General features: G+C 39.7%; 1 protein-coding gene across 2 annotated transcripts in view; it reads left to right on the top strand.

Moving 5' to 3' along the window:
* The first annotated feature begins 1,695 nt into the window (after positions 1 to 1,695).
* The window catches only part of NUPL2 (nucleoporin like 2), an 18,536-nt gene continuing 2,898 nt past the window's right edge, over positions 1,696 to 17,333 (top strand). Inside the window, exons 1-6 of one of the 2 annotated variants that reach the window (XM_025380410.1) lie at positions 1,696 to 2,332; positions 5,171 to 5,399; positions 7,097 to 7,191; positions 14,235 to 14,311; positions 15,072 to 15,158; positions 15,869 to 15,943. In XM_025380410.1, coding sequence (XP_025236195.1) covers positions 2,212 to 2,332; positions 5,171 to 5,399; positions 7,097 to 7,191; positions 14,235 to 14,311; positions 15,072 to 15,158; positions 15,869 to 15,943 — 684 coding nt within the window. In that variant the 5' untranslated portion in view covers positions 1,696 to 2,211. The remainder of the gene's footprint in view (positions 2,333 to 5,170; positions 5,400 to 7,096; positions 7,192 to 14,234; positions 14,312 to 15,071; positions 15,159 to 15,868; positions 15,944 to 17,333) is intronic. The other variant, XM_025380411.1, reaches the window with a different exon arrangement.

The raw sequence follows: 17,333 nt of genomic DNA, 5'->3' as shown, positions 1-17,333 counted from the left end.
TATGTATTTCCCAGCAATGTTCATGAAAGCAAAGACATCCCAGTAGCAATAAGCACATTAAAGCTCAGATTTTGGTTTCTAAGCAGCACCAAAAGGACCCCTGGAGAAATAACTGATTTCAGGACTGGAGTAGAGAATGTAAAAATGAGCCTGGAACATGTCTAGATCAGAAAGTAAAAAAGTGCTCAAGTAATCATGGTGATTTTTTTTTCCTTTTTCAAATGTGCAAAGGAGCTTAAAGGGGCTCCCACTGGCCAAATTGGAGATGATTTGAGCATCAAAATAAATAATGATAGTAATGGATTATAACCCACTGAGTAACATTAGAAATCATGAGTCCATACTGATATGAATAAATAATGAGCTAAAAGTTGAATGAACAATCAGATTTTTAGATACTTTCAAAGTGCCTCCCCACAAAATTCTTATTAATAACAAAAAGGAAAAGAATAACTTTATGGGAGAGCGGCTTGGCAGACACCACCTTAAGCAAGTGATCAATTGAGTATCACAAGTAACAGGACAAATTGAAACTGTGCACAACCTGCAATGTGAAAACCGCAGCATCACTTCTGTGATAATCCTGCCAAAGATGCATAATCTGAATCTAATCAAGAGAAAACATCAAACAGACCTGCACTAAGGAACTTCTACAGTATAACCAGCCTGTAGTCTTTAATGGTGTCAAGGTCATGAAAAGGAAAAACAAAAAATCTTCCAAATTGAAGGAGACAAAAGAAATATGGCTAAGCAACAATGATTCTGAACTGAACCCTTTTCCTCTAAAGGACAATATTGGGACATTTGGCAAAACATAAATGGTGTCTAAGGATTAGAGAGTAGTAGTGCATCAGTATCAATGTCCTAATTTTGTTGATTGTGTTGTGGTTATATAGAATGCCCTGGTTTCTTTGTAGAAAATATACAGTAAGTATTTGGATGATGGGGCATTAGGTCTGCAACATAGTCTCAAATGGTTCAGGAAAAAAGTTCTTTGTACTGCTATTTGTAACTTTTCCATAAATTTGTTTCAAAATAAATGAATTGCCTTGATTAAAGAAAATAAAAAACTAGTTTGGACAAGTAGTTCCCGTCCTGTAGATTCTGTCTTCAAAATCCAAACAAATTACATGAGCAAGAATGATGGCTCACTCCCAGCCCAATAATCCTAAAACCACCAGCACAAACCTGTAAGCCAACAAAGTCAGATTTATTGACTTATTACAATCAAGAAGACTGCACACCAGAGGAGCTGTGGGGTGTCTCACCGTACAAAATAAAAGGTAGTTATTGTATGTTTTGGCAGGGAGAGTGAAGTTTAGGTGAAATTTAAATGAAATCTCAAAACATAGCTGTGTGTAAAGGCATTAACATCAGGTCTGGACGAGAACTGAATGTAGGGCATGTTTCCTTGGAAACTGCAAAGTTAAGAAAATGTATAATGTTTTCAGAAACCGTTTATATGAATGAAGCTCTACACCTAGGTAGAAATTGAGGCTGCTTCTCTGCGTCAGAGAGACTTAGATCCTCCAGGCAAGGATGGGACGTTTCACTGGTTCTGATATAATTTCAAATAGCAACGTTAATGTGGACTTGAAAGAACAAGGTTTCTGAGTGTGTAGTAAGAATGTACTACTCACTCAAAGGGGTAATACTTTTCCGTTGCAGTATGTCCTAAAAGAAACATTGTTTCCTCTTAACGTCACGTCTGGCTTTATTTGACTCTGTTATCCATCCAGATGAAAGGCTGGGCATTTTGTTACTTTCTCAACCCAAGCTAAGTTTTACTGTCTTAGCAAGAACGACTCGGTCTCGCAAATCATAGCTAAATCTCCTCTCAGGGCCTTGCTGAAGTTGTGCGTTTGCTTGCTCCGCTTTCCCCTCATTTTGGACCTCAAGCCTTCCTGTAGTCCGAGGCCCTGCACCGAGGTCAAACGCGCCTCCGGTCTTCACGTAACCGTTCAACCATCCCGCCTTCCCAGGACATACTCAAGCGTCAGAGCGGTCCGCTCTTCTCAAATCTTATTGGCTCAAGTCCACGCGTCTCATGGCACTGGTGGGGGGGTGAGACAGGCGGAAAAAGGCCTTCCCCCGGCGCGAGAAGATGACGTCACAGCCCGGCCGGGCGCGGAAGTTGCCTGGGGCTCTCTGCCCAGTAACTGGCATCCACCGGTGCCGACCGAAGACCCCTCCGTCGGCAGCGCAGTTGCAATGGCCATTTGTCAATTCTTCCTTCAAGGCCGGTGCCGCTTTGGTGATCGGTGCTGGAACGAACATCCTGGTGCCAGGGGTGCAGGAGGAGGACGGCAGCAACCGCAACAGCAGTCTTCAGGTGAATCTCCTCTGCATCCTCCGCGGTAACCGAGCCGTGAAGGGCCGGCTGGCGGGGACCGGACGTCCCACCTGTGTCCCAGTGCTGGTGACCCCAACGTGCCCGCATCGCTGCCTTACCGGCCCCACTGGGCCCTGCACAACGTTTTTAAACCGAGGGTTTTATCTACATATTATTCATGGGGTCCGTTTTTATTGAGCTTCAGAGGACCTGGGTTTGGGCCTGGATGCTTTTGCGAAACTGAGTTTTTAAATCGGAATTAACTGTCGAAACTACCTTGTAGGTAAATGCCGTAATTGAATATAATTATTACTAAGTTGTTTTTTCGAGGGTGAGGTTAGCAGCTTGGGTCAGAATCAGGACTTCATTTGGGATAAGTCTGGACTTCTTTGAAAATCTAATAAAACCGGCCAGGTGCGGTGGCTTACGCCTGTAATCCCAGCACTTTGGCTGGCCGAGGCGGGCGGATCACGAGGTCAGGAGTTCGAGACCAGCCTGACCAACATGGTGAAACCCCGTCTCTACTAAAAATACCCAAAAAAAAATTAGCCGGGCGTGGTGGCGCGCGCCTGTAATCCCACCTACTCAGGAGGCTGAGGCAGGAGAATCGCTTGAACCCGGGAGGTGAAGGTGGCAGTGAGCCAAGATCGCGCCACCCAACTCCAGTCTGGGCGACAGAGCGAGATTCTGTCTCAAAAAAAAAAAAAAAAGAAAAGAATATCTAATAAAACCTATAGAGCCATACCGCAGAAAAAATGCACCTGCTCATAAATTTGGGGTGAAATTGGGAAGGTGGGAAGTCCAGTTAACTCCGGGAGATGAGGAAAGGGGATGTGGAGGCCTCTTTAATCTAATCCCTGGGCCTAGATCATTGTCAAAGCTTTTTATCTTAAAGGAAAGGAGAGATTAGACGTGAAACCTTAGAACAACACAAGATTTTAAAGATCGGGTTAATAATTAGGTGCTGCCTCCCTTCCTTCCCCTCCTTTAGGGCTCTTGATGTGATGTGATGTGATGTGATGTGATTTTGAGACAGCGTCTTGCTCTCTCAGGCAGCTCACTGCAACCTCCGCCTCCCAGGCTCGAGCGATTCCCACGCCTCAATCTCCCGCGTAGCTGGAATTACGGGTGCCCGCCACCATGCCCTTGAAAAGTTTTGTATTTTTAGTAGAGACAGCATTTCGCCATGTTGGCCAGACCGGTCTCGAACTCGTGACCTCAGGTTATCCGCCCGCTTCGGTCTTTCAAAGTGCTGGGATTACAGGCGTGAGTGACCGCGGCAGGCTACGTCTAACCTTTAAACCTTGTATTGCTTGATGGTTTCACGTCTGATCCCACTTAAGGGAAGACAGTCCTTTTATTTCATCCACAATTAATATAGTGAAATATTTCAAACCAAAAATTAGGACTCAGGTCTGAGGAATGTGAGTGTAAACAAAATTTAGCAGACAAACTTTGTATTTAGCTCCCAGAAACAAATGAATGTTTCTAGAATTATAAGTATGAAGACCAAAAGCAATATTTAAAAAAAAAAAAAAAAAAAGGAGGAAGTGAGTTTCTTCAGTTATATCATACCCCAGTGAAATTTGGAATTTTAGAAGAAGAAGATACCATTAACTCCTACTTGAAGGATCTGGTCTAGCAATCTCCACTTTTTTGTTGTTGTTGTTATTATTAGGGTAGTTTAGAGTTGCAGGATGAACTTTCACAACTGGGCATGTTTGTCATTCCAACTTTTGATATATTTAATGGCTTATCTCCTAATTCAGTCAGAAACAAGATGACTTACCTTAATCTTGGCCCCAACAAGGAAGTGATGAGTAAATGAGATTGCTAAAGTGATTTTAAAAAACAAAACCAATATGTAAAGAGGGGAGATAATCTTTTTGACTCATTTTGATATTTATGAAATATTGGAAAGCTACTCATAGAGGAACTGCATGCATTTTGTTCACATGTAAATACGATGTATAATCTCTCTGTGAAAATAGGTGTGTAGGTGCTTGCCCGGAGAAAAGACTGCATCAAATAGACTTAAGCATCTGTCCAAAAACAGAGGGTAGAATCTAATCTTTCATATTCAAGAAACTAATTCAATGTCCATTTTTCAGCCTTTACTACAATATAGGGCCTGGTGGGGGAGCAAAGAATGATAAAAACACAAGTTTTTATCCTGAAGGAGTTTATGATTTATGATGCATGCCTTCTGTCAACTCGACTATCAAGCAGTTGTTTATTTAATAAGCTTTGTCAGCTGAATTTAGTAAAATATCACTATTTTTCTATATTATTTTCTTCTGAATCTCAAACAGAAATGCAATTGGCCACTATATGATTTGTTGATATTACAACCTAACTACTGTCTGTAAATAAAAAATGAAGAGATTGTCATTTAAAATGAGTTTAAATGTAGTGCTTGTTGAATCTTTCTATGATGTCTAGACATACTAAGATACAAAGATTTTTGAGATTTAAAAGAACAGTTGCTGGACACAGTAGCTCATGCCTGTAATCCCAGCACTTTGGGAGGCCAAGGCGGCTGGATCACTTGAGCCCAGGAGTTCGAAACCAGCCCACGCAATATGGCAAGACCCTGTCTCTACAAAAAGTACAACAATTAGCCAGACATGGTGGTGTGCAAAAAACGCCTGTGGTCCCAGCTACTCAGGAGGCTGAGGTGGGAGGATTGAGCCTGGGAGGTTGAGGTTACAGTGAGCCAAGATCATGCCACTGTCCTCCATCCTGGGCAACAGAGTGAGACCCTATCTCAATTAAAAAGAAAATAAAATAAAAAGAAAAGTTGCTAGCAAAATTATTTTGTTTTATTGTTTATTTTAGGTAATAATAGACGTGGATGGAATACCACTAGCCAGAGATACTCCAATGTCATCCAGCCATCCAGTTTCTCCAAATCCACACCATGGGGGGGCAGCAGAGATCAAGAAAAGCCATCTTTCGGTTCTTTTGATTCTGGAGCTTCAACTAACAGAAAAGAAGGCTTTGGATTGTCTGAGAACCCATTTGGTTCACTTAGTCCTGATGAGCAGAAAGATGAAAAGAAACTTCTGTAAGTGAAAGCTTTCAGGAAAAGTACTATCCATTTGCTTATGTTTTTTCAAAAGCACCGATAATCTTCGTATTTTGTTTTCTCTTTTTTTGTAACATCTTTTCATAATACAATATTTTCTTTAAAAAAGAAATAATGCATTATTTTTAAATCAGAGTAAGCAAAAAAAAGTCACCCACAATCCTATCACTCATAGATAGCCACTCTTTTGCTATGTATTATCCTAAACTTTATTTCACTTAAAAATATATTATCTTTCTATAATAGTAGAGTGCCTTCCTAGGGATAATTATGCTTTTTCCACTTTGTGTTGATAACACTATATTGTGAATATCTTTCTAAGATTAGTCCTCCTTAAGTTCATTCTAACTTACAAGTCCTTTACAAAGTGTGATGTAATTTAGAACAACTTGTAAACCTGGAGGTCAGTTATACCATCTCTGTCTCTCTCTCTCTATTTATTTATTTAGAGATGGAGTCTCGCTCTCTTGCCCAGGCTAGAGTGCAGTGGTGCAATCTCAGCTTGCTGCAGCCTCCGCCTTCCAGGCTCAAGCCATTCTCCTGCCTCAGCCTCCCAAGTAGCTGGTATTACAGGTGCCTGACACCACACCAGCTCATGTTTTGTGTTTTTAGTAGAGATGGGGTTTCACCATGTTGGCCAGGTTGGTCTTGAACTCTTGACCTCAAGTGATCTGCCTGCCTCAGCCTCCCAAAGTGCTGGGATTATAGGCATGAGCCACTATACCCAGTCACATATCTTATTTCTTTCTAAAACTTTTACTTGGATTATCCTATTCAAACTGATCTCATTTGATTTCCTACATTTATTGTGAGGTAGATATATGACATTTCTTGAGAATATTTACGGTAAAATTTATGGCTGGTGTCAAAACAATGCTTGGCTATCTGTAATGTTCCCTCAACTCATGGTGACCAGGATGGAATTTAAATGTAACTGGTTAGTCTTTTACTTCTCCTAATTCGATCAGAACCAGTTGTAGATATTTTGAGCCATGTACCATATACAGCTGATTTTTTTTTAAGTAAATGAACAAACAAAACCTTACTTTCTGCATTTCTTACAGTCCTAAATTTAATACAGTTTTCTCTGTGATAATTCTCCTTTTATTGACATAGTCTAAGTAGGAAGAAACTAATTTACAGCCGAATCTACCCACGGCATTACCACAGATTAGTTGTATGGATGTGGGTCTGTTTCCCCTGTTGCAAAATGTGAGAATTAGATAAAATGATCTCTGAAGTCCTATAACCCACCTTTAAAATATGATTCTGTATCACATAAGTGGTACTTTGTTCTTCCCAGTTAAATGATTATTAATGTTTGTGATAATTATCAAAGAAAGATTAAAGTTACTATTTTAGATTTTAATTCCTAAAAAAAGTATGGTATCTGTGATAGTATTTATGTAAGTATATTGGTTAATGGGTCAGTGTATTGGAAAATCAAACTCATTAACTTCTCTGACATTATAATACCATTTGTAACCATATAGTTCACACTTCTATAAACTTGTGCTTTAAAGAACACTCTTCAGAAAATATAATGGAAAATATTTTGAACTATGTATTTACTAGAATTTAAATTTTCAGTTGTGGAAAACCATTAACAATAAATTTTACCAAGCAGCTAAGAAGATCCTTTACTCTTTTTTGTTTGTTTTTTTTTCTTTTTGCAGGGAAGGAATTGTAAAAGATATGGAGGTTTGGGAATCATCAGGGCAGTGGATGTTTTCTGTTTATTCACCAGTGAAAAAGAAACCTAATATTTCAGGTAACTGAAAAATTGTGCATTTAAAAAATATGTTCTAAAACTATTATTTTCTAAAACCAAAAGAATGCCAAATAAAGAAATCAACCACCAACTTAGCTACAACTAGGAGACTTTGGACGTTGTTTAAAGTATTTGAGTATTCTAGCCAAACTTCATAATTTAGACATTAAGGTTGGAGAATAGAGTATTTTAAGACATGTAGTTCTTGGGAGAAAACATTTAAATAAAGCCCAGGAAGAGAGTCTACATTCTTGATTCCCTGTATATACAACTTTGGAACCTCTTAGCTTCCTGTAGTGAATAGAAGAGTCACATCCTGCCTGTCATTAAGGCCTTGGCTGCCTGGTTCTGTTCTTTCTTCCCTATCTTTCCTTCTAAGAATAGTTGTGTGGAGACCCGTTCCGGAGGTAATATTTAGATGTGAGGAGGCTTAGCTGGGCTACAGGGATAGCAACTTTTTTTTTTTTTTTTTTTTTTTTTAGACGGAGTTTCACTCTTGTCCCCCAGGCTGGAGTGCATTGATGCGATCTCAGCTCACTGTGACCTCTGCCTCCCAGGTTCAAGTGATTCTCCTGCCTCAGCCTCCTGAATAGCTGGGATTACAGGTGCCCGCCACCACACCCGGCTAATTTTTGTATTTTTAGTAGAGACGGGGTTTTGCCATGTTAGCCAGGCTGGTCTCGAACTCCTGACCTCAGGTGATCTGCCCGCCATGGCCTCCCAAAGTGCTGGAATTACAGGTGTGAGCCACCACACCTGGCCTGGGGCCTGAAATAGCATTTGCTTTAGAATATTCTTCTCTCTCTCTCTTTTTTTTTTTTTTGTCCATAGTCCCTAAGCCCTTTCTGGGCTGAAACCTACACCACCAGGCTTTTCCAAGCCCACTCTAGGTGTTCCTGGGCCTCCATCCTTTTGAGGAAATAGTGGGTATCTTGCAGATGGGAGCCCTTGCAATCAATATCGCAGAACCTTGGGATCTTTCCTCTGTCTCAGTTCTAGTTGCTCATTTTCTGTGAGCATTTGCATTGCAGCGCTTCTTAGTTATTTATTTACTTGTCCATTTGACAAATATTTACTGAATTTCTTTTGTGCTAAGTGCTAGGAATATAGTGATGAGCAAGACAGACAAGATCCCTTCCTTACGAATCTTACATTCTTGAGGGAGGAAGACAATAAGTGCTGCAAATAAACTAAGATGATTTCAGATAATGATATTTTCTATAGAGAAACAACAAAGTATTAAGCCCTTAATCAGCTTAAGTATTAGTACTTGAGTATTAATCCATTCCAAATTGAACCTAATGCCTGTTGCCCTAAAGCAGTGGTTCTCAAAATGTGGATTCCTGAATAAAGTTGCCAGATAAAATATGGGACATCCAGTTATATTTAAATTTCAGATAAACAAACAGTATTTTTAATATGTGTACATCCCATGTAATATTTGAGGCACATTATACTAAAAAAAGTATTTATTGTATATCTGAAATTCAAATTTAACTGGGCATCCTGTATTTTTATTTGCTGAATCTGGCAACTTTATCCGTGAGGCCCTTTTAGGAGTTGCCTAAGTTCAAAAATATTTTCTAATAATACGAAGTGATTAATTGCCATTTTTCACTGTGGTGACATTTGCACTGTTGGTGCAAAAGCATTGATGAGTAGAACTACTTGTATCTTAGCATGAATCAAGGCAGAGGCAATAAATTACTAGTAGATGTCACAATAAAAAAAAGTTTAATGCCATTTGAACTTAAGAACTTCCTTTATGAAGACATAAAAATTATTAATTTTGTTAACCCTTGACCCTGAGTACACACCTTTTTAGTATTCTGTGTGACAAAATGGGGAGCACATACAAAGTGTGTCTGCCCCATGCCCAAGTGTGATGGTTATCTTGTGTGATTGTTCATGTTGGACTGAGCTAGCCACTTTTTTCAAAGACAATATTTATTTGAAAGGAATGACAACTATGGTTATTTAGAAGAAAACAGTTGATAGTGTTTATTGCCAAAGAAAAAAATTAAAACTTTCAAGCAAAAATTGGAATTACGGAAAACTTTTTTGTCATCATGAACATGATGACTTCTCAATACTTAAAAATCTCTTCTGATGAAACGGATGGCAACATTCACAAATGTGAGGGCCACACACAGCAGCTCATGCCTGTCATCCCAGTGCTTTTGGAGGCTGAGGTAGGAGGATGGCTTGAAGCCAGGAGTTTGAGACCCCCCCCCCGAAAACATAACAAGACCCTGTCTCTACAAAAAATAGAAAAATTAGCCTGAGTATGATGGCATATGCCAAGAGTCTTAGCTACTCTGGAGGCTGAGGTGGGGGGAATCACTTGAGTTCAAGAGTTCAAAGTTATGATGAGTTCTGATGGTGCCTCCACACTCCAGCCTGGGTGACAGAGTGAGACCCTGTCTCTTTAAAAAAATTTTATGGCCGTGCGCGGTCGCTCACGCTTGTAATCCCAGCACTTTGGGAGGCCGAAGTGGGCAGATCATGAGGTCAGGAGATGGAGACCATCCTGGCTAACACAGTGAAACCCCGTCTCTACTAAAAAATACAAAAAATTAGCCAGATGTTGTGGCGGGCACCTGTAGTCCCAGCTACTCAGGAGGCTGAGGCAGGAGAATAGTGTGAACCTGGGAGGCGGAGCTTGCAGTGAGCCGAGATTGTGCCACTGCACTCCAGCCTGGGTGACAGAGCGAGACTGTCTCAAAAAAAAAAAAAAAAAAAATTTTATGTTGTATAATAACATGCCAATGTTTGGAAGTTCTGCATAAGTCAGTGAACTGGCATTTTTAAAATGACTTATGTGTGATATTACAAAATTATGCATGGCTGAAAGTCCATTCTACATGCATGATAACCAGTGGATTTTAATATAATACCACAAAAAGTTCATTAGTATGGCTTGAGTCTGTGTTATAATTAACTTTTAAGAAACTACCACTTGTCAAGTTTTGGTGTAGTATCAAAGAAAAATGTCCACAGGTACCTGAAAAAGCCATTTAAGTCTTCCTTTTCCAATACGTGTCTGTGTGAGTGCCCGTTTTCTGCATACACTTCAGTCAGAACAACATATTGCAACAGAATGAATGCAGAAACATATATAAGAATCCAGCAGTCTTCTATTAAGCCAGACATTAAGAGATGTATAAACATAAAGCAAGGCTATTAATCTTACTAAATTTTCATTTTTTGTTTTGGAAAATAGCTTTTTCATTTATGTAGATAGGTAATTGGTTTCTTTTAAATAAATTAATACTAAGTTTCTCAGTTTTCATTTCAAATGTAATTATCAATGTAAGTAACCCATGTAAACAAACATTCTTTGGGGTCCTTAATGATTTTTAAGAATGTAAAGGAGTCCTGAGACCAAAAGTTTGCGTACTTCTATCCTTTTGTGGTATTATATTAAAATCCACTGGTTTATCATGCATGTAGAATTAATCCATTGTATTAATAAATTAACTTTTTCTATGCAGCTATAATAGAATGATACTACTTTTGCCCCATTTTACGAGACTTGAGAAAATTGTCACTCAAATCGTTTTCTGTGTTCTGTGGTTCAGATGAGGAATTCTGGTTGAGCTTGGCTGGAAGGAATAGGAGGCAATTAGGGGAACAATGTTCCTTTAGATAGAGTGGTTATCTATTCCTGGGAGGTAGTATTGGGAATGAGTCCTGCATAAAGAGAGGGTATCAGTTACGGGAAGATTTGGGGAAAACATTCCTGGCAGTAGGACTAGCTATTGCAAAGGCCCTGAGGTAAGAACAAGGTTGGCAGTGTTTACAGACTAGTGAGGCCTGAATTACTGGAGGAGAGTAAACAAGGGAAAGTAATATGACAGTAAGGCCAGAGAGATAGCCAGGGGCCAGATCATGTTGGGCCTAATTGCACTGGGCAGGCAGCCATGAAGAACTTTAAGCAAAAGAGGGACGTGATCTGATTAGGAAAAGCTAACTCAACATGCTGTGTGAGGGGGGATAAAAAAGGTCTGTTGGGAGCAGAGGCAAAAGTAGAGATAGGGAGACAGAAGACGTTGCTGCTTGTGACTAGAGTTCATAGCAGTGAAGACAGAATTGGTCATATTTGGGTTCTGTTGGAGCTTGAACTGGCAGGATACTGATTAATTAGATATAGGGAAAGAGAAATCCAAGGTGATTCCTAGGGTTTTTTGGCTTGAGGCGTCAGTAAAGATGGGGAAGACAAGTCATTAGAAGGAATCCAGGGTTCTGCTTTGAACATTTAGTCTTTCCTTTATTCTGAAGCAGGTGTCCTTTGAGTTAATAATAACTGGGTTACAAGGAATCTTTTGTAGAAAATATCTTGAACATTTTTTGCCTTTCTTAGTAAGTTTGCCCAATTATAAAGTTACAGCTTTTGGACCAGATGTGGTGGCTCATGCTTGTAATCCTGGCACTTTGGGAGGCTGAGGCAGGTGGATCACTTGAGCCCAAGAGTTTGAGACCAACCTGGGCAACATAGCGAAACCCTGTCTCTACCAGGGTGTGGTAGCACATTCCTATAGTCCCAGCTACCCAGGAGGCTGAGATGGGAGGATCACTTGAGCCCAGGAAGTTAAGGTGGCAATGAGCCACTGCACTCCAGCCTGAGTGACAGGAATGAGACCCTGTCTCAAAAATAAAAATAAAAAAAACCGGTTACAGCTTTTGCTTTAGAAAACTTGGAAAGTACAGAAATATATAAATAAAATAAAAATAACCTGTTATCACAGAGATAACTACTACATTTTAGTATATTTCTTTCAAAACATACACACACAAACATATTTCTTGTTTATGTATACAATTGACCCTTGAACAACATAGAGTTTAGGGGCACTGATCTTCTGTGCAGTCAAAAATCCACATATAAGCTTTGATTCCCCAAAAGCTTAACTACTAATAACCTACTGTAAGAGAAAAGAAAATGTTAAGAAAATCATAAGGGGTCAGGCGCAGTGGCTCACGCCTGTAATCCCAGCACTTTGGGAGGCCGAGGTGGGCGGATCACAAGGTCAGGAGTTCGAGACTAGCCTCACCAATGTGGTGAAACCCCATCTCTACTAAAGATACAAAAACAATTAGCAGGGTTTGGTGGTGTATGCCTATAATCCCAGCTACTGGGGAGGCCGCGGCAGGAGAATTGCCTGAACCTGGGAGGCAGAGGTTGCAGTAAACCGAGATCACGCCACTGCACTCCAGCTTGGGCAGCAGAGCAAGACTTCGTCTCAAAAAAAAAAAAAAAAACAGAAAATCATAAGGAAAAGAAAACATATTCTTCACATAGTGGAAGTGGATCATCATAAAAGTCTTCATCCTTGTTGTCTTTAAGTTGAGTAGCACAGGGATAGGTGGGTTTGGTCTCGCTGTCTCAGGAGTGGCAAAGGCAGAAGAAAATCCCTGTACAAGTGGGCCCTGTACAGCTTTGTGTACAGTTGGCTCTTGAGCAGAACTGCAAGGGTCCACTTGTACAGGGATGTACAAGTTGTTCTATGTGTGTATATATGTATACCTATACATATATACATATACATATATATAATTAGGATCGTAATCTAGTTTTTCTTTGTTTTGTTTTGTTTTTTTGAGATAGAATTTCGCTCTTGTTGCCCAGGCTGGAGTGCAGTGGCGCAATCTCAGCTCACTACAGCCTCCGCCTTCTGGGTTGAAGTGATTCTCCAGCCTCAGTCTCCTGAGTCGCTCGGATTACAGGCATATGCCAACATGCCTAACTAATTTTTGTATTTTTAGTAGAAACAGGGTTTCGCCATGTTGGCCAGACTGGTCTTGAGCTCCTGGCCTCAGGTGATCCACCGGCCTTGGTCTCCCAAAGTGCTGGGACTACAGGCATGAGCCACCGTGCCCAGCTGTAATCTAGTTTTATTTATTTATTTATTTTTGAGGCAGAGTCTCGCTTTGTCGCCCAGGCTGGAGTGCAGTGGCACAATCTCAGCTGACTGCCACCTCTGCCTCCCAGGTTCAAACAATTCTCCTGCCTCAGCCTCCCGAGTAGCTGGGATTACAGGCGCATGCCACCACGCCCAGCTAATGTTTTGTATTTTTAGTAGAGACGGGGTTTCACCATGTTAGCCAGGATGGTCTCGATCTCCTGACCTCGTGATCCATCTGCCTCAGCCTCCCAAAGTGCTAGGACTACAGGTATGAGCTACCGCGCCTGGCCCTAGTTTTGTATTCTAATTTTTGCTTTCAGTTTGTTTCTGGTACTAAAAATATTAGAATGAGCACCCCTATACATAGTGACCTTTGTTTACATATATAACTATTTCCCAAGGTTAAATCTTGTAAATTGTATTATAAGTCACAGGATATGAATGTGTTTCAGGCTTGTGATGCTTATTAATAATTATCCCTCCCAGAAAACTTGTACCATTTTAATTCCCTTAACAGTAATTTAGGAAATGATACATTTCACCACATTTGGAACAACAGTAAATACCAGCTTTTAAAATTTCTGCCAGTCTGATAAGTAAAGCATTTTATCTATATTTTAAGTTGCATTTAACTTTCATTTATTTATTATTTGATTTTTTTGTGTGTGAATTGCCTGTTCATTATCTTTGCCCAAATTCATTTACTTTTCTCATTTATTTGTAAGAGCTATTTATACATTAGGGCATTAGTTCTTCTCTTGTCATACATGTTAAAATTGCAATTTTCCTAGTGTACAATTTGCCTTGTAATTTTGCTTAGTATAGTTTCTGGCAGATTTTTTAAAATATAAGTTTGAATATAAGTGTAGTCAAATCTTTCTCTTGTGTTTGTTGTTCATTCTACCCCACCTATCTTTAGAAAATTCTTCCCCATTTAAAGATCAAAATAACCAACTATATTTTACTGTAATTTTATACTTTATTAAACATTAAGTAGAGTGTAGGCTTTAAGTTTCTTCCTTATGATTATGAAAATTTTCTAATCAACATTAGATATTTTCTTGTTTAGCACCTGTAGCTTTACTATCAAAATTATTGGCATTTATTTTAAAGATTCCAATTGATTCCTCACTTCAGGTTTTACAGACATTTCACCAGAGGAATTGAGACTTGAATACCATAACTTCTTAACCAGCAATAACTTACAGAGTTATGTAAGTTTGTTTCCTATTAATCTACTGCAATAACAGATGAGCTGTTAATTACTGCTTTCTTTATTGTGGCTTGTATTTTGGCAAAACCGATGAGGTCTATGATCTTTTTTCAGGAGAAGGCTATTTTTCTTTTCTATATTATTTTCATTTAAATTGGTTGGTTATTAAAATGATAGTATATTTTTACTTTAATAATTAGGAATATTACTATTTTTATTACAAATTACCTAACAGTCAGTCCCAGAAATGAAACCGTTTTATCATTTGACAGATATTTATTGAACATCTGTTAGGTACAGATCCAGTGATGAATGCTAGAAAAACAAAGTTAAATAAGATACAGTCTGTAATACAGATTAACATCTTCATATATCAGATATCAAAAAAAAAAAAATCTTGACAATAAGTTGAGTACCTGAAGGAAGCAGTTTAAATGCTGTATTTTTCTGTTTCTACAGTCATGATCATGCATTTCAACTAGTACATGTGTTCACCTCCCATCCAAATATAACTAACTACGTGCTGCCAGATGCTTGTGATATTAACCAGATGATACAAGGAGTTGAACAGGGAGAGGGAACTGGAGCTGGAATATCTTTGACAAACAGGCCAAGTCAATGCAAATTTTGCAAGTCATGGGCCATAAAACTGTTACATAAACCTTTCGTGATTTTGGCAAAGAAATATGTGAAGTTTTTATTGAAGAAACTAACTTAAACATACAATATTGAACTGTTATTTTTCTGTCTTCCCTTTTCAGCTAAATTCTGTCCAACATTTAATAAATCAATGGAGGAACAGAGTAAATGAACTGAAAAGTCTAAATATATCAACTAAAGTAGCTTTGGTGAGTATGGGAGAGTTTTCTTGAGGGAAGTGTCTTACCTATTGCTTTTTTGAAGAGAATATTTTACTTTAGATTTGGAAAGCAAAACAAAAATTTTCTGTCAAGAATTATGATACACATTCCCAAAATAGCATCACTTAAGAGTCAAGGTCTTGAAATAGTTTCCTCTGTGTTCCTTGGTCGGAAAAGCAGAAATAGTTATGCTTTTTTTTTTTTTTTTTTTGAGACGGAGTCTGGCTCTGTGGCCCAGGCTGGAGTACAGTGGCGTGATCTTGGCTCACTGCAAGCTCCGCCTCCCGGGTTCACGCCATTCTCCTACCTCAGCCTCCCGAGTAGCTGGGACTACAGGCGCCCATCACCGTGCCTGGCTACTTTTTTGTATTTTTTAGTAGAGACGGGATTTCACTGGGTTAGCCAGTATGGTCTCGATCTCCTGACCTCGTGATCTGCTCACCTCGGCCTTCCAAAGTGCTGGGATTACAGGCGTGAGCCACCGCACCCGGCCAGTTATGCTTTTAAAAGCTTTTTAGGGTAAAGTTGTTAACTTTGGTAGTGCTAGTTTTGAATATGGCAAACTTACATAAATTCAAGTATTTAAAGTTATCTGTATGTAAAAAGAAATTACTTTGAACAATTATATGAATGCACATTTAGAATGTAATGTATCATTTTGCGACTGAAGAACACAGTATGTTCCTTGTCTTAAACAGAAATGCCTTTGGAAGATATATACCCACCTGTCTCCAAAGATCTATGGTCCTGACTGTAGCAAGTTCATTATCCTTGTAAATAAAGTTATGATGTTTCTACACCCATTAAAAAGTTCTTAAGAATTTTATTTTAAAATAAGATATTCACATTTATAATTTTAATATTTCCAATTTCTCAGATGGTTTCTACTCTGTATAAAGGATATGAGAGTACTGTGTCCCTACACTTAGTGAATGGTTGACAGTCCCAACACCCCTCCCCTTTCTTAAATATGTGCTTCCTGAATAACTAGACTCTTGTGCAAGCTAATTTCTTTGACCTTTTAGTTGTTGTAATGCTATTTGAATTTAGTGGGACCTCTTGGAAGTAGTCTGTCCTTGTGTGGGAGGTGGGCCACCATCACCATGGATGAGAGCTGATGGAGAAAGGATAACTGAGTCCAAAGAACTGTGGAACTTCCCTCAGGGCTGGAAGGTCCCTGCTCTTTGCTAGCTGCCCAGGGCCCCCCCATAGGTGAGGATGTGGGACAACCCACCCATAGCTGACTTAACATGTATCAGTAGTTCATGCCTTCTTTATGCTGAATGGTAACCCATTGTATGGATATATTATAATTTATCATCTGCCTGTTAATGAATATTACACTGAGGAAGAGAAGCCAGACCAAAAAACAAAACCAATAGTGTAGACCATGTGATGCCATTTGTATGAAACTCTGGAAAAGACAAGTCTCATTTGTAGTGATAGAAAGCAGATAGAGTGGTTGCCGGGGACGAGGAGTTGAGAGGGAGTTGACTGGAAAGGGACACAAAAGAATTTTCAGGGAACAAAAATGTTTTGAATCTCGATTGTGGTGGTTGCAAGTTTGTTAGAACTCATTGAAATATATACAAAAAATGGATGCATTTTATTGTGTTAGACTATACCTCAAAAAAAGTTGATTCTTTAAAGAATGCTCTTGAGGGCTGGGCGCAGTGGCTGACGCCTGTAATCCCAGCACTTTGGGAGGCCGAGGCAGGTGGATTATGAGGTCAGGAGTTTAAGACCAGCCTGACCAACGTGGTGAAACCCGGTCTCTACTAAAAATACAAAAATTAGCCAGGCATGGTAGCGCACGCCTGTAATCTTAGCTACTCAGGAGGCTGAGGCAGGAGAATCACTTGAACCCAGGAGGTGGAGGTTTCAGTCTCAAAAAAAAAAAAAAGGCCGGGCGCGGTGGCTCAAGCCTGTTATCCCAGCACTTTGGGAGGCCGAGATGGGCGGATCACGAGGTCAGGAGATCGAGACCATCCTGGCTAACACAGTGAAAACCCATCTCTACTAAAAAAAAATACAAAAAAACTAGCCGGGCGACGTGGCGGGCGCCTATAGTCCCAGCTACTCGGGAGGCTGAGGCAGGAGAATGGCGTGAACCCGAGAGGCGGAGCTTGCAGTGAGCTGAGATCCGGCCACTGCACTCCAGCC

This window comes from Theropithecus gelada, chromosome 3, assembly GCF_003255815.1.
Source record: "Theropithecus gelada isolate Dixy chromosome 3, Tgel_1.0, whole genome shotgun sequence".
NCBI classification, from domain to species: domain Eukaryota; kingdom Metazoa; phylum Chordata; class Mammalia; order Primates; family Cercopithecidae; genus Theropithecus; species Theropithecus gelada.
This window is presented reverse-complemented; position numbering and strand designations above follow the sequence as displayed.